Raw genomic sequence first — 26,935 nt, 5'->3', positions numbered from 1 at the left:
AGATCTGGGCTCTACTCTATACACTGAGCACTTACCGGGCACAAGTGCGGAATCCCCGGTGAGAAGAGGAAGTTTCGATCCCTAACGATACTAATCGAGAGATTGGTTTCTTTATCTCATGGATTTTCTAGCAAGAATAATTTACGATGACGTCCGATGTGTAAATTTACTAGAATGGGACATGTTCCTTGGTGTTCCTCATAACACCGACACAACATGACGGATATTTAATTAATGGGTCCTGTGTATATATTGCTAATGCATTTTAAAGCAGATCCAAATGTATATTTAAAGAGTTACCATATTTACTTTATTATTTTATGCATCAATTTTCAGTTTGTCTTTCATACTTTTGTGAAAAATTTACATTTTAAAACGCTGTCAATGTGTTGCTGTTTTTCGTTATATTTTTTTCATCTTTTGTATTGTACATGAAATATAATTAGCGTGTGATAATAAAGAAAATTAGTTCTTTGTAAATAAAAAATATTAATCCTAAAATAAACATATAGAACGTAAAATGGAGTAGTTTCAGTTTTGCATACATACTGTATTATTACATCCCCTGAATATGTATTAGCAACTTGAAGACCAGGCCTTTTTGGCACTTTTTGTGTTTAAATCCGTATTTTTTGCTATAAAATTACCTATAACCCCCCAAACATTAAATAAATATTTTTCAGCAGAGACCCTACGGCAGGGGTGTTCAACCGCTGGCCCACAGCGCCCTCTGATTTGGCCCGCCACTTCCTGCTTTGGGATGGTGAGTCGGCAAGTACAGATCGCAAGTCCCGACCCGCCATCCCCGAGCATCAGTGTAACAAACTGAGCTGGCACTAGAGGGAGCAAAACCGATGCTTCCTGTATAGGTGGAATAATACCAAATGTACTCCGCCTGTGACTGGAGCGATATAGGAAGCATCGGCTCTGCTCTCTACTGCAGCTGAATGCTTCTTCCAGTGCTGGCTCATGTCACAATGATGCTTAGGAATGGTTGGTTGGAAACCAGCCAGCAATACAAGTCAGCAGGACCCACCAGCAGTACCAGCCAGCAAGACCCACCTGCCGTACCAGTCAGCAGGACCCACCAGCAATACCAGTCAGCAGGACCCACCAGCAGTACCAGCCAGCAAGACCCACTAGCAGTACCAGTCAGTAGGACCCACCTGCAGTACCCACTGGCAGTACCATCCAGCAAGACCCACCTGCCGTACCAGTCAGCAGGACCCACCAGCAGTACCAGTCAGCAAGACCCACCTGCCGTACCAGTCAGCAGGACCCACCAGCAGTACCAGCCAGCAAGACCCACTAGCAGTACCAGTCAGTAGGACCCACCTGCAGTACCCACTGGCAGTACCAGCCAGCAAGACCCACCTGCCGTACCAGTCAGCAGGACCCACCAGCAGTACCAGTCAGCAAGACCCACCAGCAATACCAGTCAGCAAGACCCACCAGCAGTACCAGCCAGCAAGAACCGCTAGCAGTACCAGTCAGTAGGTCCCACCTGCAGTACCCACTGGCATTGCCAGCAGGACCCACTTGCAGTACCAGCCAGCAGGACCCACCAGCAGTATGCACTGGCATTACCAGCCAGCAGTACCAGTCAACAGGACCCACTAGCAGTACCAGCCAGCAGGTCCCACCTGCAGTACCAGCCCTGGAGGACAGACAGCAGCCAGTGTTACATGCAGGAATCCTGAGTCAGGCTGGGTTCACACTATACTACACGACAGCAGTACAACTTTCATCCTACTTTGCTCTGCGACATTGGTCCTACATTGGTCATACATCCATCCGACTTTCATGAACAGCATACTACTTTGATCCGACTTTGTGATAGTCTGACTTGTTCTTTGACCAATCAAAACAATCCCAGACTGAGATAAATTATTTTTACTGCTGCTGTAATCACCATGTCGGATGTCAAAAGTCGGATGGTAAGGACAAGGGCCAGATCCTCAAAAACCCGGCGCAACGTAATTTTTGGCATTTAAGTTACACCGCCGCAAAATCTCTACCTAAGTGCCCGATCCACAAAGCACTTACCTAGAAATTTTGAGCGGTGTAACTTAAATCCTTCCGGCGCAAGGCGTTCCTCTTCAACTGGGGGCGATTCCCATTTAAATTAGGCGCGCTCCCGCGCCGGCCATACTGCGCTTGCTCGTGACGTCGTTTTCCCGACGTGCATAGCGCGAAATTACGTCACGCCGAGCTTTGTGGATCGCGACGGGTCAATAAAGTTGCGTCGAAAAAAAAAAAAGATACGGCGGGAAAAAAAAAATTCAAAACAAAAAAAAAAACGCGTCGCTGGACAGAAGGGTCTGCTTTTACATGGTGTAAACAGTTTACACTTTGTAAAAGCAGCCCTAATTTTGCGTTTGCAAACTAAAACTTACGGAGAAAAAATGAAGCTGAAAAGCTTTGTGGATCTCCGTAAGTGCTAATTTGCATACCCGAGGCGGCATTTCGACACGAAATGCCCCTAGCGGCGGATGCGGTACTGCATACTAAGATCCGGCAGTGTTAGTCCCTTACACATGCCGGATCTTCTGCCTAACTATGGAAAACTGATTCTGTGGATCAGTTCCATAGTTAGAAACAGGGATACGACGGCGTAACCCTTTTGAGGATCTGGCCCAAGGATCCTACTTTGGTCCGACTTCAATGATATTCAATGGGCTGAAGTAGGATCAATGTCAGACCAAAGTAGTACAGGGAGCGTTTTCAAAGTCGGACCGACTTGTGTCGGACCAGTTAAGACGGCTCTCATAGGGAAACATTGATTTTCACACGTCATGCGACATGATCTCCCAATGTCGGAGCGTTTGTCGGACAAGTGTGAACCCGGCCTCAGAAGTGAAGATTGAGTTGAGGTGCAGGAAAACCGCAGTGCATCATTGTGACACGCCTTAGGCCCCTTTCATAAGATCGGGTCTGCCTGTCTGTTTTTCAGGTAAACCCAATTGAACCGTCCATTTGCGGGAGATGTAAACGGGCTCCCCACCTAGGGGATCTGTCCTCTTCTGTCTGGACGATTTCATATCGGAGGGCCCATAGAGTAGAGTGGGCTGTGTCTGCTCTGCATATGCAGAGTGGACACAGACCTGTCATCTCTCCGCTAAGCTCATTGTGACCCACAACCAGTTACCAAGTCGCTAAAGTGGCCCTCGTTCCACAAAAGATTGGGCACCCCTGCCCGTGCAGCGGCGCGATCCCGATGCGCTCGTGTCACCCGGACACGGCGCATCTAGGGTTGCCACCAGGGGTCAAGTCCTGGGGAAAAAAGTGTGGGAACTCCCACCCAAGATCCACTCCCCCACCAAAAAAAAAAAAATTATACCCTCATATGCATAATTACTAAAACGCATGTTTTTTTTTTAAGCAAGTTCTTTCTAAATCCCGCGATAACTTGCGGTAGATCTCCGCAAAGTCTTCTGGGAACAATGACAAAAGCTCCCAGGAGACATTGCGGCATCGAGGAAGTGACAGAATACCCGCACACTACCCGATTAATCCATATACAGGAAGCGGCCAGTAACATAAAGGATTACTAAGGTTCGCCTGCCCCTGACAGTGACTCGAGCTGGGCATCGCCGCTTACTGAAGGATTGGCTCGGGCGGCTCGGCTGCTCTAGTCCTGCAAAGGGAACCGAGTTCCTGCTGTGAAAAAAGTGCAGGGACTCCGTTCCCACGCGTTCCCGCAGGACTTGAGCCCTGGTTGCCACCTTTTCTTCAAGCCAAACCCGAACACTTTACTGGCGCACAACATTTGTTTTTAGTATACACTATATAGACAATAGGATTGTTAAAGACCTTGGAGTGGGAGTGGACAGGGGGGTAGTGAGATGGACAAGGCTTCTAAAAAAAAATCCTCTCCTTCCTCTAAGCCCGAATTCCTCCTTCTAGCACAAATCCTTCCCCCACCAAATTCCATCTCCCAGCACAGCCCTCTTCCCTGAGCACGGGTTTTACTACCCCTTGGCCACTAAAATAAATGGCTGAGTTCACCCTTCTGAACAAGTTACATGTTATACCCGTAGCATGTAACATGTTCAGCATCTCCCCCAATGACAGTGTGTGCCCACAAGGCTGCGTCATTTATTCAGAGGTTACTTATAAAAAAATATATATATTTGCACATTTTTTACCTGCAATAAAATGGGAATTTTTTCTCCAGAAGTTGAACTTAAACTTTAACCACTTCCATACCAGGCACTTACGCACCTTCCTGCCCAAGCCAATTTTCAGCTTTCAGCACTGTCGCAGTTTGAATGACAATTGCGCGGTCGTGCTACACTGTACCCAAACAATTTTTTTATCATTTTGTTCCCACAAATAGAGCTTTCTTTTGGTGGTATTTGACTACCTCTGCGGTTTTTATTTTTTGCGCTATAAACAAAAGAAGAGCGACAATTTAAAAAAAAAAACACAATATTTTTTACTTTTTTATTTAATAAATGTCACAATTTTTAAAAAAAAAACTTTTTCTTCCCTCAGTTTAGGCCGATACGTATTCTTCTACATATTTTTGGTAAAAAAAATCGCAATAATCATATATTGATTGGTTTGCGCAAAAGTTATAGCGTCTACAAAATAGGTGATAGATTTATGGCATTTTTATTTAATTAATTTTTTTACTAGTATTGGCGGCGATTCGCGTTTTTTTTTACTGTCACCGTGACATTGCGGCGAACATATCGGACACTTTTGACACGTTTTTGGGACCATTCACATTTATACAGCGATTAGTGCTATAAATATGCATTGATTACTGTGTAAATGTGACTGGCAGGGAAGGGGTTAACCACTAGGGGGCGTTGAAGGGGTTAATATGTGTCCCTAAGGTGTGTTATAACTGTAGGGGGGAGGGGACTCTCAAGGGGAGGAGACCGATGTGTGTTCCTCTGTACTGGGAACACACATTGGTCTCCTCACCACTGACAGGAGGTGGATCTGTGTGTTTACACACACACATCCACACTCCTGCCGTGATTACCGACAATCGCGGGCACCCGGCGGCAATCGCGGCCGCCGGGCACCCGCGCCGGGCCACGAGCGTCGGCGTCGGCCCTAGATCGCCGGGAACGCAGGATGTCATATGACGTCCACCCGGATCGAGAAGGGGTCCCTGCCGCCGTCATTTCACAATGAGGCGGTAGGGAAGTGGTTAATTAACAATTCTTCCCATATATACATACACTTAAAAACAATTAACACACTATTCCATATATATTGTATATATAGTAAATTACATACGTCAGATATAGAAATATGTTCAGTTAGACCCCTTTCACACTGGTGTTTTTCAGGCGCTTTTGGTCTAAAAAAAAATAGCACCTGAAAAACGTCTCCCCTGCAGTCTCAGTGTGAAAGCCCGAGGCAATGCGCTGGCGGGACGTTATAAAAACTCCTGCAAGCGGCATCTTTGGAGCGGTGTGTACACCGCTCCTGCCCATTGAAATGAATGGGCAGCTCAAACTAAACCGCCAAGGTTTTAACCCTTTTTTGGCAGCTACCTCTGCAAAAACGACTTTACCGCCGCCCCTGCCCCCAGTGTGAAAGCAGCTTTAATAACATGCATACATACTCAAATGTATACAGATACTGAGATATATACATATGCTTACCGTATTTATCAACGTATACCGCGCACTATTTTGCCCTCAAAATCAGGGCAAAATCGTGGGTGCGCGATATACGCCGATACCCGCTTTCCCGCCACGAGTTTGAATACTGCGCCGGCATATACCGAGCGCAGTACACTCGTGTATCTTCGGGCAGTCTCTGCGCCTCTCGCACTGACGTCCTGAGCGTACAGGACGTCAGCGCCACAGTTGCCGAGCCTGCACGAAGATACACGAGTGTACTGCGCTCGGTATATGCCGGCGCAGTATTCAAACTCGTGGCGGGAAACGAGCGGGGAGGACGCCGCAGAAGGACGCCAGACCCGCCGAAGAGGACACCCGACCCGCCGAAGAGGACACCAGACCCGCCGAAGACGGACGCCGGACCCGCCGAAGAGGACACCCGAAGCCGCAGAAGGACGCCGGACCCAACGAGGCCGCCGATGGACGCCGCGCAAGACACCAAAACTGTAAGTACAAAAAAACTTTTTTTCCACAGGATTGGGGGCCACTATACGCGGGAGAGCGTTATACCGCGATAAATACGGTAATTACATACAGTACATGCACATATTAAATATATACTGAGATACGATACATGCATACACACATACTGTAAAGAAACACTGAGATAGTGTATATATATATACACTAAGAAACATACATACATACCTACAGTATATACACACTCAGATATATACACTCGCACACACATCTGTATACACTCAGATATATACACACACTCACATATATACAGTACATATGCTCAATTATATACATACACACACATACAGTATATACACACACACACACTGAGGTATATACATGCATACACACACATACAGTATATACACACACACACTGAGATACATACATGCACTCAGATACACAACACACGTGCATAAATACACTTGACACAACATACTGTGAGAGGAATACTTACATGAATAGTTTGGTAATGGGCAGCCATCTTCTCTCCTCCCCTCTCTGTCCCCTCACACACCGTGCAGCTCCTTCCTCTTCCCGCCCAAACTCCCTCACAGCACTCTCTGTAAACAGTGAACAGTCCTGGCAGGGCTCCAGTAGCCGGGACTAGAAGCAGAGCATCGGTTATGCGGCCAGGAGGTTCTGTATCCCTCCACAGAGAGAAACAAGTCCCTTGTAATTAGGGCTGTTTCCACCCAGACAGTTACATATATGTAAATATAGGTGACATTCTGATACATGTCATGGATCCTAATTTCTGATTACACTTTTATGGGGGTGTTATACGAATTTTTGATGGGTGCCCTGGTGGCTGGTGTCCGGGTGACAGGCAGTCAGAAACCCGGGCAGAGGATGTAAAAACCGGACTGTCCAGGGTGAATCCCGGACAGGTGGCAACCCTCGGCGGGAGGGCACTGTGATTGGCCCTCCTGATCACATGATGGCTGTGTCCAATCATGTGACGTAAATAGAGAGCCGGTTGCTAGGCGATCGGCTCTCCTCTCCTCACACAGAAGTTGTCAGGGAGGAGATGAGAGCGTATGGCTGCAGACGGCCTTTAATTGTTTCCTTGCTTGTAATAATGTAAAACTATTTTTTTTAAGGGTGCAGGCCCAATTGGTATTGGCAAACGTGTAGGCAGGTTTATGTTTTCCTTCGTGTCCAGTAGATGTCATTGGCCCAGATTCAGTAAGCAATTGCGCCTGCGTAACCATAGTTACGCAGCGCAATTGCTGACTTGCGCCGGCGTAACGAGTTCTCCTGATTCAGAGAACTTGTTACGCCGACTGCAGCCTAAAATCTGCGTGGCATAAGGCTCTTATGCCACGCAGAATTTAGGCTGCATTCTTGCGTTGACCGCTAGGGGGCGCTCCCATTGTGGTCAGCGTATAGTATGCAAATTGCATACTTACGCCGATTCACAATGTTGCGCGCCCCCTGCGTACGCAAGTTACGTCGGTTGCGTACGGCGTCTTTAGCGTAAGGCTGCCCATGCTAAAAGCAGGGGCAGCCAATGCTAAAGGATACCCTGCGTTCCCGCGTCGCGACGTTCGAATTTTACGTGGTTTGCGTAAGTGAATCGTGAATGGCGCTGGACGCCATTCACGTTCACTTTGAAGCAAATGACGTCCTTGCGACGTCATTTGCCGCAATGCACGTCGTGAAAGTTTCCCGACGGAGCATGCGCTGTACGCTCGGCGCGGGAGCGCGCCTAATTTAAATGATTCCCGCCCCCGGCGGGATCATTTACATTGCGCGCGCTTACGCCGGGCAATTTTGCCGGCGCGCCCTCGCAATTTACGGAGCTACTGCTCCGTGAATCGAGTGCAGCGCAAATTATTTGCGGGGGGGTAGGGCAAAATCGTTGCCCTGTGCCTCCGCAAATAATGCGCAAGTCGTACCTGAATCCGGGCCATTGTGCCATCATACAGACAGAGCAGAGCTGTTTCCTCATTGACTCCCAGGGTGTCTCAGTCACAAGTGACATCTGTCTGATTGAACACCTCAACTTCTGTTCACCTTTGGCAGCCATCTTGGTGTGGGACTGTATAAAATATGGGACCTACACCTTTCGGGTGCACCTGGAGCAAGTGATGGTAAAGGACAGAGACCACACTTGTTACGGCTGGTTTACACTTGGTTCAAAACAAGGCTTCAGACACGCTTTAGGTAAAGCTCTCTGAACATCAGTCAAAGCTCCTGTCACTAAATAAAATGGTCCTGTTTACACCTTGCTTTTTCATTGCTTCGGGTTCACTTCAAAAATGATACCCCATGTTGCTTTAGTGGAGCTTCAAAGCGTTTTCAAAGCCTCCATAGATGTTTATGATCATACTTGCTTCAAGCACCACTAAAGCATCATCGAAGCTCCACTGAAGCATCAAAAACACATCACATGTAGAAGCGGTAGGCGTTTTAAAGTGTGTTGAAGCCAAAGCAAGTGTAAATGAGTCCTTAAAGCGGAGGTTCACCCTAAAAACATGTATATACCACAGGGCTCAAAATTTCAAGTCCTGAGCTACTAGCCAGGCCTCAAGGCGTACTCGCCACCAGTTGCCCCACCCAACCCCTACCATGTGCCGCCCCTAGACATGCCCTCATAAATTATCTCATGAAATTACACTTAAATGTTTTATGCAGAATTAGGTTATAAAAATAAATATTAACAACAACTTTATCCGTGCCCAAAAATGCAGCCTGCCCATGTCTACCAATGCAGCCACTGTCCCAATTGCAGTAAAATGTCCCAATTGCAGTAAAATGTCCCCATAGCAGCCTACCTGTGCTGGGTGAGAGGAGAGGAGCCGGAGCCGCCGCCTGGTTGTTCAAAGCGTGGGGAACATAACAGCTTTCAATTTAATAGCTGTGTTCCCCGCCGCAAGCCGTCATATACAGCCCTCCCCCCTTGTCCAGGAAACTTTGATAGACAGATCACCCGTCCAATCCTGGGATGGGTGATCTGTCTATCGAAGTGCCCGGACAAGGGGGAGGGGCTGTATATGACAGCGCAGTGGGGAACACAGCTATTGAATTGAAAGCCGTTATGTTCCCTGCACTTTGAACAACCAAACGCCGGCGGCGGCTCCTCTCCTTGCTCGCCCCCCCCTGCTCCCAGGCAGCCCACACTCGCCAGCCCTCAAAATTTACTCGCAAAATGCGAGCAGGCGAGTGTAAATTTTGAGGGCTGTATACCATTCCATCCAGCATACTGCCGACATGTACAGTATGCTGGATTTTTTTTTTTTCGCTGTACATACCACCGTATAGCTATTCCCCCCCCCCCCCCAGCTTCCGGGTAGTGGCTCCCGCGGGACTGGGTGTTCCTATTCAGAGACTAAGTGACTGACGTGATGACAAAAGCTTCCCCCCGGCGCATAATGTGCGTCACCAGTTTCCGAAAGAAGCCGAACGTCGGTGCGCAGGCGCCGTATAGAGCTGACTCGCAGTTCGGCTTCTTTCGGAAACTGGTGACGCACTTTATGCGCCGGGGGGAAGCTTTTGTCATCACGTCAGTCACTTAGTCTCTGAATAGAAACGCATAGTCCTGCGGGAGCCACTACCCAGAAGCCGGGGGGGAAATAGCTATACGGCGGTATGTACAGCGAAAAAAACCCAGCATACTGTACATGTCGGCAGTATGCTGGATGGAATGGTATATACATGTTTTTAGGGTGAACGTCCGCTTTAAGGAAAGTGACTAGCACAGGGAAAGGTTCCTGATGAGAAGGGTCAGTCCAAGGACTTCATTTGTGCAATTTCCCACAACTGGGAAACTGCCAATGGTGTAATCTGCTCCCCTGACCTTAATGGCTGGGGTAAATTTTGGCCTACACTCAGCACTCTAACTTCAGCTTGTTCCATTAGGCTTTGACAATAAAACCTGGAAGCTGATTGGTTTCTCTTCAGAGCTGCACCAGATTTTGCACTCTCTAGTTTTAGTAAATCAACCCCAATTGGGTTCCACTTTTGAACACAGAAAACTCCGGCATTACAGATAATAAACGTTTTGCCAAACCATCCCAAATCTATTTAATCTGTGCTCTGATCAGAGGTGCTCCGCAGTGCCAACTCATCCGACGCCGGAGACATTTAAATATCTGTTGGCTGAAAATTAAACACATTTTCTGATATTACGTCTATAGACATCAGAGTTGCACATTCTTTTCTACTGTGATCCTGTTGCTCTGCACTGAACACCAGAACATTTCCTTCTCTGCAAACCTGTGGCTCTTTATTAAAGGGGTGGTTCACCCTAAAAACTACTTTTTTTTATTACACTGGCCCCCCACATTACAATACGATTAAGGCTATTATTATTTTTTTTTTATGCTGTACATACCTTTGTACAGCATATTCACCCGTGGCATCCGGGTTGCGAGTCCCGCGGGAGTGGGCGTTCCTAACATGTCTGTGATTGACGTTTTTACCAAAAACGAGCTCCCCCCGTCGCGTAAGCCGCGTCACGGTTGGCGAAAGGAGCCGAACGGCGAGTCGGCGCTATACTGCGCATGCGCATCGCCGTTCGGCTCCTTTCGCCAATCGTGACGCGGCTTACGCGACGGGGGGGAGCTCGTTTTTGGTAAAAACGTCAATCACAGACATGTTAGGAACGCCCACTCCCGCGGGACTCACAACCCGGATGCCACGAGTGAATATGCTGTACAAAGGTATGTACAGCATCAAAAAAATAATAATAGCCTTAATCGTATTGTAATGTGGGGGGCCAGTGTAATAAGAAAAAGTCGTTTTTAGGGTGAACCACCCCTTTAAGCATGGGAGCATGATAGAGGAATGGATCAGGAGGCTGCGGGGAATGTGATGAAACATAAAGTAGACTGCAGTATTTATATTCAACACAAGGTGGTGATCTCTCTTGGAACACACAGACAGGAAGTGAGGTATCTACTACCAGGAAGTGATGTGAGGTACGGACAGGAAGTTACATAATATATGGACAAGAAGTGTTTTTGAAGAGTAAATAGGAGAACGTTCCCAGTAAAACGGAATTGGAGGGAAGTAGAGAGGAGACATTCCTGCCTGGAACTGGCAGCAGAGGAGGTAATAAGATATTATTTTCTATTTACACCCAGTAACCCCCGTCATGCCCGTCCTCTTCCTCCATAGTCACTGTGATGTCTGTTATGGTTTATAGACCAGATACATCCTAAATATAGAGCCATTTATCCAACTGTCCATCCAGAGCCTCTGGTTTATAGACCGGATACATCCTAAATATAGAGCCATTTATCCAACTGTCCATCCAGAGCCTCTGGTTTATAGACCGGATACATCCTAATTATATCTCCTGATTATTCTAAGGTGTCAGGATGTCACTGTCTATTTCTCCATGGAGGAGTGGGAGTATTTAGAAGGACACAAGGATCTCTACAAGGACGTCATGATGGAGAATCAGCCGCCCCTCACATCACCGGGTAAGAGGAGACTTTATTGTAAAGGAGAGAGCAGTACGGAGGCTCCACCTAGATCCCCCATCATCTGATAAATACATAGAAACAATGTATTCAGTCAGTGTGTGTGTTTCCTACAGATGGATCCAGTAATGGGAACCCACCAGAGAGATGTCCCCATCCTCTGTATTCCCGGGATTCCACACAGGAAGGTCACACCATCTCTCACCATCATCAGGTAGGTGGGACTGAGCATGTAGATGTAAAAATATATTTGCGATATTGGGTAACATTCCTATATGCCATCTCTTGCTCCTTTGTACAAATGTATTATTTTATTTTTGGGGTTTAGGGTGAAAAAATAAAAGGCGTTAAGGTTGAGGTTAAAGAGGAAGAAGAAGAGACGTTGGTGACCAGACATCAGCAGTCTATGGAGGAGAGTTGTCCTCTGTATTCCCAGAATTCTACATGGGAAGATCACCACTATACAGAGAATGATCAGGTAGATGGGACCTGGAAAAACAAAACAATAATTCTATATGAGGACATTCTTCTGTGTCATCTCTTATTATTGGCAGCAGTGTTTCCAGATGTTATATTTTATCATCTCTGGAATTTAGAATGAAGAACGGAAAGACATCAAAGTTGAGGGTAAAGAGGAAGAAGAAGAGAGGTTGGTGAGTGGAAATCAGCAGTCTATGGAGGAGGGGGAGATGATTATGGAAAATAAACAGGAGGAATCTTCTCTACATAAGGACACAAGTAAGTCATAAACATTAAATGAAGAAAGTTCACATTCTACTTATCTAAGCATAAAGCATGTAATTACATGGATTGAAATATATATATTAGAAGGCCAAAATGGTGGCCTGAGTTTATGGGAGGAGCCCGGAGACTATTTAAACAGAGCACTCAGCCACACTCACTGTCGGTTCCAGTGCACGATACCCTCCCACCCTTCCCTTTTCAAGGCAGTTCTCAAACACATCCTTCCACACAACTACCATTATCTATCTCCTGTATGCCCCCTTTTTCTGGGCATTCCGACCAGACCATCAAGGCACACTCCAGGTCTATTTATGTTGTAAGTCTTGTCGCGTGTTTATGTGATTCACTTCCCTCTCGATCATAGGGCCATGACCATAAATAATATATGTGTGTATGTGTTCACTGAGTAAAAAAATCCAAAGTTGACCCAGGGAAGGACAGAAAATCCACATAAAGTGCGTCCATAATTCATTAAGTTAAAAGAGTTCCTTCTTTGTTCCAAAAGGCAGATAATTCCCCAGATCAACATTCTACAATGATTCTTACAAACTATAGAAGCTCTTCCAATCTGCTAGAACACGTTCCCGTAGAAGACTATGAAAGGTCCATCTCCATTCCTCAATATAACGTCATGTTCCCAACAAATGAGGAGGAGATACTGTATACCATATGAAAGGTCCATCTCCATTCCTCAATATAACGTCATGTTCCCAACAAATGGGGAGGAGATACTGTACACCATGTAAAGGATTTATCTACAATTTCTTATCTTTATCCAACTGATGTATCAGAGACAATGTAGAACTTGAGGGCTCCATGTGACCCTGTTGTACTTATTATGAGGCTCTCAAACATGGGCGCCGTAGTTGGCGTTTTCCTTACCTAGATGATTACTCCGGCAATCCAACTGCCATTTGTTGGTTAAATGGTTTCATTTGTTGTTGTTTTTTTTACATTTCTTTTCCCCCTTGTAGTATGTTTTCTCTCTCTGACCATCTTGCCCAATGTATACATATGACTTCTGAATACAAGATGTATGAGAACAGATATGACTTCTATTAAATATTGCTTTCCAGCAGATGGACGGTGTTTCTGGAATATAAATCCATTGGAGGGACATCTTATTATATCTCCAGATTGTAAGGCAGAAGATACCGACATTCCACAATATTCTCCCAAAGTCACCTCTGATTGGTTGGTTAGATCATCAGATCCTTCCAATACTGAGGAACCTTCTGATAAATCCCATACTATGACATCAGAGGTCCATCCAAGTTCTCACAGTGCTGACAGATCACCAGATCCATCAAATCCACAGACATCTTCTTCAAGCCATAAGAAGGTTCACACAGGAGAGCGTTCATTCTCATGTTCAGAGTGCGAGAAATGTTTCAAACGTGAAAAAGATCTTATTGGACACCAGAGAAGTCACACTGGTGAGCGTCCTTTCCTTTGTTCAGAGTGCGGAAAATCTTTCACTACAAACAAAAACCTTCGCAGGCACCAGAAAATTCACACCGGTGAACGTCCTTTCTCATGTTTAGAGTGTGGGAAAGGGTTCCTTAAAAAAGAAAACCTTCTTAAACATCAGAGAATTCACACTGGTGAGCGTCCCTATTCATGTTCAGAGTGCGGGAAATGTTTCACTCAGAAACAACAACTTAATGTACACCAGAAAATTCACACAGGTGAGCGTCCCTATCAATGTTCAGAGTGCGGGAAAAGTTTCATTCGGAAATCAGTCCTGCTTTCCCATCAAAGAATTCACACTGGTGAGCGTCCTTTCTCTTGTTCAGAGTGCGGGAAAGGTTTCCTTAAAAAAGAAACCCTTATTATACACCAGAGAACTCACACAGGTGAGCGTCCGTTTTCTTCTTCAGAGTGCGGGAAAAGCTTCCATAAAAAAGAGGCACTTAATGTACATGATAGAATTCACACCGGTGAGCGTCCTTTCTCTTGCTCAGAGTGCAGAAAAGATTTCCTTGAAAAAGCAACCCTTATTATACACCAGAGAACTCACACAGGTGAGCATCCGTATTTATGTTCAGAGTGCGGGAAATGTTTCATTGAAAAGAAAAACCTTCTTGGACATCAGATAATGCACACTGGTGAGCGTCCTTTCTCATGTTCAGAGTGTGGGAAAAGTTTTACTCGTAAAAGAGAACTTGTTGAACACCAGAGAATTCACACTGGTGAGCGTCCCTATTCATGTTCAGAGTGCGGGAAATGTTTCACTCAGAAACAACAACTTATTGTACACCAGAAAATCCACACATGTGAGCGTCCCTATCAATGTTCAGAGTGCGAGAAAAGTTTCATTCGTAAATCAGTCCTGGTTTCCCATCAAAGAATTCACACTGGTGAGCGTCCTTTCTCTTGCTCAGAGTGCGGGAAACGTTTCCTTAAAAAGGGAAACCTTACTGAACACCAGAAAATTCACACAGGTGAGCGTCCTTTCCCTTGTTCGGAGTGCGAGAAAGGTTTCTTTAAAAAAGAAAGACTTATTGTACACCAGAGAAATCACACTGGCGAGCGTCCTTATCCATGTTCAGAGTGCGGGAAAGCTTTTGCTCAGGAAGGTGTACTTGTTGAACACCAGAGAATTCACACAGGTGAGCGTCCTTATCCATGTGTAGAGTGCGGGAAATCTTTCATTCATAAAAGAAGCCTTGTCACACACCAGAAAATTCACACAGGTCCGGATCTTTCGCTCAGGAAGGAGCACTTGTTGAAGAGGGAACTCTTATAAAGGAGCCCTTGTAAAACACTGGAGAATTCACACGGGTGAAGGTCCCTATTCGTGTTCAGAGTGCCTGCAAATACCTTTTTTATGATGTTTTTCTTCTCAGTGTTTCCGGGTATTGACAGCGCCATTTGTACTGCTGTTTTCTGATGTCGTTTCTGACGTCATTTCCGCCCTTACTGTTTCCCTGTAGGAAATCTCGCGCATGGGCCATAACCAAGCTCCCCTGTGTGACGTCTTTATTCAACTGCAAGGGGGGGGAGTACAGTAGGTGACTGTGATATTGTGTCAATCTCGCCGCTGTTATCGGTGAGACTGACACCTGTGAGCCCCGTCGCTGGAGCCAGCGCCGTGCTGGCTGGCTCATCGTGAAAGGAAAAATTATTTTTTTCCTTTCCCAATGAGCGACATGACTTGAAGCCGACATACGTCCGACTTTCAATGTACGGGGATCCGACTTGGATCCCCGCCAATACCAAGCACTGTGTTTGGTGTGAATCATGATGAGGGGAACTCCACTCCAAATTTTAAATAAAAAAACAGCATGGGTTTCCCCTCCAAGAGCATATCAGGCTCTTAGGTCTGGTACGGATTTAAAGGGGAACCCCTACGCCAAAAAAACTGCGTGGGGGTTCCCCCAAAATCCATACCAGACCCTTATGCGATCACGCAGCCCGGCCGGTCAGGAAAGGGGGTGAGGACGAGCGAGCGCCCCCCCAAACCGTACCAGGTCACATGCCTTCGACATAGGGGGTGGGCGCCCTGCAGCCCCACACCCCAAAGCACCTTGTCCCCATGTTGATGAGGACAAGGGCCTCTTCTCGACAACCCTGGCCGTTGGTTGTCGGGGGGTCTGCAGGCAGGGGGCTTATCAGAATCGAGAGCCCCCTTTAATAGGATGGGGGGCCGGGATCTGGGGGCCCCCTTATGTAAATGAGTATGGGGTACATCGTACCGCTACCCATTCACCTGGGGGGGGAGTGTCAATAAGAAAACATACTAGACAGGTTTTGAAAGTTATTTATTAGGCAGTTCCGTGGGTCTTCTTCCGACTTCGGAGGTCTCTTCTGTCTCCCGCCGCTCTCTCCAGCCTCTTCTCCTACTCTCCGGTTCTTTTCCTGCTCTCCGGTGTCCTTTTGCCGGACTCCTCCGCTATCTTCTTTCAGCTCTTTTACTAGCCCGATGGCCCGATCTTCTCCGTCGTCTTCTTCCCCCGTTCTCTTCTTCCGATGTTGACACAACGCTCTCTCCCGCTGTTATGCTGTGTGCGCAACGATTTATATAGGCATGAGGCGTGGTCACCGGCTGATGTCACCTGGTGACCCCGCCCCTTATGGCATCACAGTCCCCGGGGGAAAAATTGGGGGTAAAGTGTTCCAGAGGATGGGAGAAGTCCTAGAGAGGAACATGGGAGGAGATGACAAGGGAGTTAGAGAGAAGGAGGTCTTGGGAGAAGCAAAGAGGATGTTTAGGGTGATATTTGTGAGTTGTAAATAACTTTGTAAATTAATTCATATTAAATGCTAACTGGCACATTGGTTGTTCTCTCAACCATATGTTAAACCATCAAATGTCTGGTGTCATAATTGATCACATTGAGCAGCAACATGGTAGTTCAAAGGCCAAGATGGCGGCTTCCTTGGCTGAAAACGATAGAAGAGTTTAGTTTTGCTTCAATTATGTTTAAAAATGTGTTTTTTGTAAGTTGGGTGAAAACATTTATAAATAGACCCCCTAAGTGCCGGTTCACATAGGGGCGACTTAGGCGCCTGACAAGTCGCGCTCCGTTCTGTACTATGGAACCGTTCTAATAGGAGCGACTCAAGTCGCTCCGACTTAGAAAAAGTTTCTTGTACGACTTTGGGGCGACTTGCATTGACTTCAATAGAGAAGTCATTTTGCAAGTCGCCTCTGAAGTCGTGTGCAGATCGCCGTGCAGAGTCGCGCGGCAAGTCGTGCCGCCCCAGTGTGAACCGCCGCTAAAGCTTAATTTTATTGTATGTTATTAATTTCTCATGAGTTTTTAAAATAAACAAGAAAGCTTTGTACTTTACAATATTTTGTTCTTGGTCCAATTTTTTTTTTTTTCGAAATGATCAGAATTCTTAGATGATTGGAATGTGATCAGTTCATAGAGATTCACCCATTGGTGTTTTATTAATGAGATGGAGAGTCCAGAAGTTACAGTTCTGCACAGGTGTCAGCGGAAGTATACATGGAGCCACTACAGATGCCATATACAGTCCTTGGCCTTCATGATGCTGTTTGTTCACTAAGGTTCTCTAACAAATCTCTGAGGGCTTCGCAGAACAGCTGTGTTTATACTGAGATTAAATAACACACAGGTGGGTTCTATTTATTTACTAATTAGGTGACTTCTGAAGGCAATTGGTTCCACTAGATTTTAGTTAGAGGTATCAGAGGGGGCTGAATACAAATGCACACCACACTTTTCACATATTCATTTGTAACAAAAGTTGAAAAGGGAGGGGCCTGATGAGTGCGCTCGTTGGGAGGCGCTGCTAGTTTGAGGAGCTCCGTGGGCTCCATGGATCCCGCGGGCGTGTGCTAGGCCGGTCCTCCCCGCACCCTCCACCCCGCTCCCCCCCGCTCCCCCCCGCCCGCTGCTCTACCTTTTTATGGAGCGGTGGAGTTTCGCCATGCTGTTTCCTGGACACACGGCATTCGATTCTGGGAGGCGCCGATCCATGAGCTACGAGGGCTGTGTGGATGCTCAGTCTGCTCAGTCTGTCCCAGTCTGTCCCAGCGTTGTGAGCGGTGTGTGCGTGGGAGTCGTCAGCGAGTCGGCAGGTCAGCGTGTCGGCATGTCAGCGTGCAGTGCAGCACAATAGTGATGCCGACGGCTGATAGCTGATAGCTGACAGTTAGTAACAGCAGGTAGTGTGGGGAATAGTGTGTGGAAAGTGGCGGCTTTCCTTCCTTCCTTCCTCCCCCCTACCCCCCGCAGCTCTCCTAACCTCACCTAGCTCACACAGAGCGCTGATTGTCCCCAAACACCAAGGCTGGGAGACGTTTAGATACGTATGAGGCAGGAGATAGGAGACAAGAAGATTAGCTATTAGTAGCCCCTGATAGTGGTGTACAGGAGGGGTCCTACAGACTATAGACTACAGACGTCTTCTTTCAAAGGTTCATCAATGGGTAACTATAGTTAAAACCAGCTCCTGTAAATGTTCCGGTAATTGACTGCAACAAACTGTGAGTTACTTTTGCTTTTGCTTTTCTTTGCCGATGGTTATCCAGTATGAAAACATTTTGTTATCGATGGTAAGATGGTCTGATTAGCTTAGACTATTTTTGATAACAAATGACAATCTTCTCAGCAGCCTTATATAACCTCAAATATATGACTTTTTCTTATAAATCTACTGCTTATATGGATTTGTGTGCAGCGTACTTCAGTGAGGGAAGCTGCAGCTGATCACCGACTGTGAACCGATAGGAAGAGAGTGACTATCAATGATTAAACCTGAATGTAATGTAATGAAATGTTATCTGAGTGCTAAATTATCAGCTAACTATTTAAAGGCACCTTAGTGAACGCGGCTGTAGCTGTGGCTGTAGCGGATTGTTGATAAAGGAGGATTGATAGAAGACTGTCACCAATCCAATGCTATTTAAATGCTATCTAAACGCTAACCACCAGTCAATCATAAAATCGCATTTCAGTGAGCGATGCCAAGCGATGAAGCGGAATGCTGATTGAAGACTGTCACTAACGAAAATGCTCAACAATTACTAACTATCAGCGAATCTTAAGCTAATTGTATAGCAACTGCATACAACTATAAGTAACTACAAATTACTATAAATGATTACAAATTCAGGGGATTAAGCTGTGACTAGCGTGTCAGGACATAGCGCACTATAGTGAGCGAGGTTGAAGCAAAATCTGTAGCGGATTGTGGTCTGACACTTTAAGTAATTACAGGGGGGAAGGGCGTGTGGGGACCAACGGAGGGGAATTAACAGCCCCACTACTTATCCGCTCTTTATCTGTTGAGCTGCCTGAGGGGTCAATAGTGGCTCAACCGTTTTGAACTGAAAGCCCCCAGAGTCGATCAAACCGGCCGTGTCAAGAGTATTTGGGGGGTCTCTTGATTGTTTTTTTGTTTTTTTTTTTTTTTTTTGTGACTAACAGAGCATAAGAAATGAGAGGCCGCCCAGTTAGGGGTGCTGTGGCCAACGCCCCAAAAATAAGTGCCAGCCCTGGAAATATAAAAAAATACATGACACAAGACACTTCCAAAGACTGCCCTAGTGAAACATCCGGGGCCAAAAGCAGACTATCGATAGGTCAACAAAAAAATGGACGGAGAAGGTACTCTGAAACAGTGACAACCAGAGAGTCTGAGGAGGATGCTGTGGAACCACACGGTGCCACCAATAAAGATTTACCCCCATCAAAAACAGAGTTATTAGAGATGTTTTCGCGACTAGAATTATCAATCTCACGAATGGAGGTCTCGTTAAAAAATGAGATAACGATTGTACACGAAGACATGAGTCATTTACTGAGAAGAGTAGAAGAAACTGAAGAAAAACTGGACAGTCAAGCTGCTGAGGTGTTAGAGTTAAAAAGACAAATGAAGGAATTACAAATAGAACAAAGGAACTTGAGGTACCGAATGGAAGATCAAGAAAATCGGAACCGAAGGAAGAACTTGAGGATTCGTGGTTTACCTGACCTGGAAGGAGAAGACCTCCAAGTAAAACTCGATAAATTATTCGGCCACATCTTGGGTAAAATAGAAACGGAAAAAATCTAATTCGAAAGAATTCATCGGATTAGAAAACCGGCGGAATTGGCAGCGGGAATTCCCAGAGACGTGATCGCAAGATTCCACAATTTTCAAGATAAAGAACAGATTTGGCAGCGTCTTAAAACCATTAGGCCGGTAACATTCAACGAGACTGAATTACAGATCTTTCCGGACCTTGCCACCGAGACCCTTTCTAGAAGGAGACTACTAAAACCGCTACTTGAACATTTAAAAATACATGGTATCCAATATTCATGGGGTTATCCAGCGTGTTTAATTGGGAAGAAGGAGGGTAGATCCGCGACCTTAAGGTTCCCCGAAGAGATGACTAAGTTCTGCAAGAGACTGGACATCCCATTGATAGAGATACCGGGTTGGAATGAACCTCAAGAGAAGTTACCACCTACAACGGGCCATCAGACATGGAGCCTTATCCCAGGAAATAAAAGAGGAAAATAATTAAGAAAACATTCACACCAAATAAATAGCAAAAGCGGAGAAGATGATGTTGGGGGGCTGGGGGGCGGGGGGGGGGGGTTGGGGGGGGGGGAGGGGGGGGCCGGCTGGTGGGAGCCCGGGGAGCCCTGGGGTCCTGGGGCTACTCACTCACCCACCCCCATCCTTCGGAGTGGGGGGAGGGCGGTGGCGCTTCGGGACGTAGTCACACTCACAGAGCTCAACCTCTGGGGCGAGAACCGTGGGCCGGGTGGAGTAGGTTGGCCACGGATCCAGGGGCCTATTTAAGGCCGTAATGCCCCTATTGGTAGGGGAAGGGAGGGTGGGGGGGAAGGGTTGGGTGATGGGAGGGGCCATAGTACAGAGTAAATGGGGGAAGGTGGGGGGGTGTGGGAGAGGGTGTGGGGGGGAGTTTCTCCGGTTATCGGTCTCAGAAATAAGCTGCCTGTCGTGGGTTTGCCCTGATGCATACTGGAAATTCAGCCTATATAAGACGTTGAGTTTTATGACTCTTTTTTCCGTGACCGAATATAATAATAACAATGCAACGGGAGTGGTCGGGGGGAAAGCGACTATCTGGTAGATATTATGGGAACCTTAAAAATACTCTCATATAATGTAAGGGGATTAAACTCACCGCTAAAAAGGGGTAATATTTTAAGAGAAATTAGACATCTTAAAGCAGATATAGTACTCATACAAGAGACACATATCTCGCAGGAGTCAAATCTTAAAATAAGCTCACAGGAATATCCATTATGGTACTATGGAGACTCACCGACTAAATTGGCAAAGGGGGTGGCTATAGGGTTTGCCAGGGAAGTTAGATTTGTTCTGGTAGAGAGAAAAGCAGATCCCGAGGGGCGATATCTTTTACTTAGAGGAAAAATAAACGAGGTGGATTATTCTATTGCAAATATTTATTGTCCAAACAAGAACTCCATGAGATTTCTTAAGGGGGTCATCGAGATGTTTATGGATTTCAGGACAGGCAGGGTTGTTGTGGCGGGTGATATGAACCTCTGTCTGGATCTGGATCTCGATTGTACGTCCCGTGCACTGCGGACTGGAGATGCACAAAGAAAATTACTTAAAAAAAAATTACATCAACTCCAATTGGTAGATGTTTGGAGAATACAGCATCCGAAAATACGAGATTACTCATTCTACTCCGCTGTGCACGGGACGTACTCTAGGATCGATTTTTTTTTAGTGGATCATAGCTCATTGGACACAGTGACAAGTTCGGGAATTGGGGTAACTACCCTGTCGGACCATGCGCCAGTTTCAATCAATTTAAAAATTGAGGGAGCTCCCAAAAGTAATACCAAATGGAGACTTAACGAGGATTTAATACAGGATGAAGAGGCTGTAAAAAGGATAAAACAGGAATTAGAATGGTATTTCAAAACTAATTGCTCCGAACACGTGTCGGAATCAATAGTTTGGGAGGCTCACAAGGCCTATATCAGGGGCATACTGATTGCAATAGGATCAGCAAAAAAAAAAGAAACTAAGAAGAAATATGATGAGTTATATAAAACCATCTTGGACCTCGAACAGACTCATAAACTAACAGGAGAGCATGAAGCGGGCCGCACCGCTATCTTAAAAAGAGAGGAATTAAGAGATCTTATTGAATATGAAAATAGAGCGGCTTCTTACAGACGTAAGAAAGAGAATTATCAATGGGGTGACTTATCGGGTAAATACCTAGCAAAAGGGTTTCAAAATAAATTTAAAGGTAATTTTATAGAAAGTATTCAAACAGGCAAAGGGAGCAAAGTACATACATCATCAGAAATTGCAAGAGTATTTCAAGAATACTATGGGAAGTTATATTCTATATCACAAGGGAATACCCCCGAAAAAACCAAAAGGAGAAGCGTTAATATAAAAAAAATTTTAAATAACACATGTCTAAATAAAATATCAGACGACAAAATTAGTTTTTTAGAAGAACCCATAACGGAATTGGAAATTCGTAATAACTTAAAGGAGTCACCAAAGGGGAAAAGTCCAGGCCCCGACGGGTTAACTATTGCATATTACCAAAAGTTCAGTGACATTCTGATCCCCAGGATGTGTTCTTATATAAACGGTATCGGTTTAAATTGGGATTTTCGTCAAGAGGCATTAGAGGCTGCAATTACAGTAATCCCTAAGATAGGCAAAGATCCCTCCTTATGTTCTAGTTTTAGACCCATCTCGCTTTTAAATGCAGATGTAAAATTGTTCGTCAAAATCTTAGCAGGGAGAATGAAAACAATCATGAAAGATTTAGTACATACTGATCAAGTAGGCTTTGTCCCCGGGAGGGAAGGCAGGGACAATAGCATCAGAACACTTTTGTTGACACAGATAATAAAAGATAGTAAATCCCCAGGTCTACTCCTGTCGATAGATTGCGAAAAGGCTTTCGACAGGGTAGACTGGGGATTTCTATTGAACACATTGGAGTTTATCGGGATCGGCCCAAAAATGATGGGGTGGATAAGCGCTTTGTATAAACACCCAACGGCAAGAGTTAAGGTAAATGGGACATTGTCAGGGACATTTGAAATGTTTAATGGGACTAGACAGGGGTGCCCCCTGTCGCCCCTTTTATTTATTTTAACCCTGGAACCATTGCTGGCCGGGATTAGAAATAACCCTGATATTAGGGGGATTCAAACAAATGATGGGGAACATAAACTCGCAGCGTTCGCCGACGATATTTTATTATTCATAACGAACCCAACCATAACACTCCCGAATCTATTAAAAACCCTCAAATTGTTTGGGGACGTATCTAATTTTAAAATCAATCCTCTAAAATCAGAAATCCTCAATATAAATGTGAAAGCACAGGACGTACAGAGATATAAGCAAGAGTTTCCATTTATTTGGAAAGATACCGAGATAAAATATTTGGGAGTTAATATTACATCTTCCCCCGACCTAATCTATCTACAGAATTATATACCATTATTAAATGACATTAAAAAAGATTTAAAGAGAATTGCATTGAGACAAAGATCCCTATTAGGGAGAATAAACTGTTTTAAGATGTTTACTCTCCCCAAGATATTATACATAATTCAAATGTTACCAATCGCACTACCGGGTGCTTACTTCAAAATACTAAAACAGTTATTAAATAGGTTTATATGGCGGAACAAAAAAATGCGCATTAGTATGGAGGTGTTAATTAGAGATAAGGAACATGGTGGTTTGGGAGTACCTGATATTTACACATATTATATGGCTATTCACATGGCACGGGTGGTTGATTGGGTCAGAGATAAAAGAGAGAAAAGATGGGTGAGATTAGAAAGCTGTTCAAATAACTCACGGTTAGGAAAAGAAATTTGGATACCGCCACATTTTAGACAAATAAATCCGCACATGCACAAAATCACACTGGCATCTATATCTATTTGGGATAGGGCACATAAAAAACATAGATGGGGTTATAACTCCCCATTAATCCCTCTATTTGACACAAATTTCTTTGCACCAGGGAAAACGCACCTGTTTGGTAAATGGATTAAAAAATCAGATGTTCAATTAAAAGACATATTAAAAGATGGCAAAATTCTTACCTATCAGGAATTAAGTAAAAAAAAAGAATTGTTTGAGTTGAACAGGTGGCGATACCTCCAGCTGACGCATTTTGTGGATTCCCTCCCCTCCCCCCTGAGGTCGGATAGATGCTTGCTCCCTTTGGAGCGTATGTGTTTGGCACCGGGGGGAAGGGGCGCGATATCCGCAATTTATAAAACACTAATGGGATTGAAAGACCCCGGTTTCCCTCCTTATATTAATAAATGGGAAGAGGAATTGGGAACGGGGAAAACCGAGACAGTGGTCAGGAAAATATTAAAAAAGACGCATTCAACTTCATTCAATTGTGCATTGATCGAAATGAACTTTAAGTGTTTAGCACGATGGTATATAACCCCGGCCATAGCACACCGTTACCAAGACGACACTTCCAAATATTGTTGGAGGGGCTGTCTTGAAGTGGGCACTATGTCACATATATGGTGGACCTGCCCAAAAATTAAAACATACTGGCAGGATGTACTATTAATAATTGAGGAGATTACCGGAATTAAAATACCTCCTGATCCATGGGTCTGTTTGTTCCATGGGACAGAAATGTCAACTAAACAGTATATGAGAACCTTACTGCCACACGTTCTAGATGCAGCAAAGAGTCTGATCCCCAAACAATGGAAGGACCCTATGAGCCCGACAGTAAAGAGCTGGTTTCGTAGGATTAACGATATATATTACGCGGAACAGCTCAGGTACATGGGAGAGGAAGGAGAATGTGGATTTAAACGGAAATGGCAGGATTGGGCTAATTTTAAACTTGCACCAAGGTATAGTGATAGGATGATATAGTGTAGGAAGGTCAACGGGCAAAGAGCGATTTAATAGGAGACAGAACTCCGGAGAAAGGGGAGGGTGGGAGGGCGGGTTCAAGGGATGGGGGTGGCTTGAGGGTGGGAGGAGGGTTTGTTCGGCCAGGGGACACTAATGTATTTATTTATGTACTTAAGAATTTTTTTTTTTTTTTTTTTTTTTTTCCTTTATCCCCTTTTGTTATTTATCGACACATATTCAGGAAAGAAGGAAAAAAAAAAAGAAAAAAGAAAAAAAAGAGAAAGAAATTTCCAACCATGATGTGAACAAAGGAGACTGCAAATTGAACGCTAAAGTGATTGAGTATCCTGATAGTTCTCGGAAAAAAAAAAAAGAAAGAAAAAAAAAAAAAAAAAAAAAAAAAAGTTGAAAACCATTTATCATTTTCCTTCCACTTCACAATTATATGCCACTTTGTGTTGATCTATCACATAAAATCCCAATAAAATACATTTACGTTTTTGGTTGTAACAAAATGTAGAAAATTTAAAGGGGTATGAATACTTTTTCAAGGCACTGCATAATACTCCCGTTGCTGCCATCTTGGCTATCTTGCTCGTGATTGCATTGATAGGCGCTTTCATTTTATAGTCATTATCCGTGGTTATAAACCGAAAAGAAGGAAAAGCAGACTTTGACTATCAACCCTGTTTCAAGAAAAGAAACAAGAAACTAATAAAATATATGACATGTTCGAATAAAAATGTAAAAGAAAACATATTAGACTTTATAAATAATAAAAAATTAAACCATATACATTGTAAAAATCTTGGCCAAGAATAAATTGTATACACCGTAGATATGTGTGATTCGGTTTGTTGAGCTTCATTTTTCGGACGATGATGTATTTTTCGTGGATTCGAATGTGTCTCAATTTCCAAATGGCAATGAATCCGACAAAAGTTGTAATGAATTTGTTTGATTCAGATGACGCCATTTTCAAATACGTTTGATAATGATCTGATTTTATTGTCAATAACTGTGGTCGTTAAGGCACCAGGCTCGTCAGGTTTGGTATGGATTTTGAGAAGAACCCCAACACCAAACTGTGTGAAAAAAATGGCACGTTGTCCTCCCCAAACTCCATACCAGACCCTTTGCTCTGGTATGTATTTTAAGGGGAAACCCACGCCCCCATTTTTGAAAAAAAAGATACTGGGGTCCTCCCAAAACTCCATACCAGACCATTTATTCAAGATTGCAAGCCAGAAAAGGGGGTGCAAACAAAGTGACCACCCTCCTGAACCATACTACTCCACATGCTCTCAACAAGGGGAGGTGTTTTTATGAAATGGGGGCTCCCCACCAAAGCGCCTTGCCCCCAAGTTGATGAGAACAAGGGCTTCTTCCCTACAACCCTGCCCCAGTGGTTGTGGGGGTTACTTATAAGAATGTGTAAGTGAATCTGTGAGTGAATGAGTATGAGCAAAAAATATGCAAAATGGAAAAAAAAGGTTGACAAGTCCTTTATTTAAAAAAAAAAAAAAAAAAAATGTCCCTCCAATGTGAATCACAATAAATGCCAACCCGTACGAAAAAAGTCAGGTAAACATGGGTATTTTAATGATATGCACCTACTAAACAGGTGAAGAAAAATTGGTCTTTCCTTGGGCGTTTATTGTGCCTATGAAACCTACACCAACAAAATTATTCCAGATGAAATCAACACCACCAATGCTAGGCAGCCTAGAAGTCCTGCAGAGGTTCCACATCCCAAAAAGGCCTAATCACTGACATCGGCATAAGGGGCTTCATAGCTGCTGGTAATCCAGGACTGATTCATTTGATAAATGTCAGTCGGTCTACGGAGTCTGTGGACAGATGTGTTCTATTATCAGTAACAAAACCTCCAGCAGCACTGAATGCCCAATCGCAAAGCACGCTGGATGCAAGGCAGTCTAGCAGATCAATTGCATACTGAGCAAGTTCTGGCCAGTGGTCTATTCTCATGACCCATTAAGCCAGTGGATTGTCGACTGGAAAGCTCTCCATCTCTGTAATCGTCCACCGTGTGATGTAGATTCTGCCGATGGGATATGAAAGCTGACAGCCCTGGGCGGTGAGGACTAAAAAGATTGTGAAATGCATCACTTCTCCACCACTCCTTTCTTGACCAACAGAAGCCTAAAAACAATGTTTTCCATGACACTGTAACCTACCAGAGTCAGGAAAAGCATTAGATAAACTCCTCTTTAAGTTGTTCTCATCTTCTGGCCTCTCTGTGGGGCGGGATGAATTCTGAGACTTTCCCCT

At 44.8% G+C, this 26,935-nt stretch overlaps 2 protein-coding genes across 3 annotated transcripts in view; both read left to right on the top strand.

The window, feature by feature from the left end:
- LOC120910566 (zinc finger protein 268-like) overlaps window positions 1-26,935 on the top strand; it is a 129,011-nt gene that overhangs the window by 27,922 nt on the left and 74,154 nt on the right. The window lies entirely within an intron of this gene.
- LOC120910023 (gastrula zinc finger protein XlCGF26.1-like) lies at window positions 11,909-15,448 on the top strand. 2 transcript variants are annotated; one of them, XM_040321861.1, is made up of 4 exons: window positions 11,909-12,020; window positions 12,139-12,280; window positions 13,363-13,378; window positions 13,442-15,448. In XM_040321861.1, exons 1-4 carry the CDS (start codon window positions 11,949-11,951, stop codon window positions 15,033-15,035), a joined length of 1,824 nt encoding a protein of 607 aa, XP_040177795.1. In that variant the 5' UTR covers window positions 11,909-11,948; the 3' UTR covers window positions 15,036-15,448. The 2 variants fall into 2 exon arrangements, with proteins under 2 accessions (XP_040177795.1, XP_040177794.1); XM_040321860.1 differs by having other exon boundaries at window positions 13,363-15,448.

Source organism: Rana temporaria, chromosome 8 (genome assembly GCF_905171775.1).
Source record: "Rana temporaria chromosome 8, aRanTem1.1, whole genome shotgun sequence".
Classification (NCBI taxonomy): domain Eukaryota; kingdom Metazoa; phylum Chordata; class Amphibia; order Anura; family Ranidae; genus Rana; species Rana temporaria.
The sequence above is the reverse complement of the archived record's forward strand: the minus strand, read 5'-3'. Positions and strand labels throughout refer to the sequence as shown.

Excerpts from the sequence above, each read along its gene's own strand:
- LOC120910023 (XM_040321860.1), top strand. The coding sequence starts at position 11,949 with ATGGAGGAGAGTTGTCCTCTGTATTCCCAGAATTCTACATGGGAAGAT. Across the intron at positions 12,021-12,138 it reads ACTATACAGAGAATGATCAG|AATGAAGAACGGAAAGACAT; the intron begins GTAGATGGGACC and ends TCTGGAATTTAG. Across the intron at positions 12,281-13,362 it reads TTCTCTACATAAGGACACAA|CAGATGGACGGTGTTTCTGG; the intron begins GTAAGTCATAAA and ends ATTGCTTTCCAG.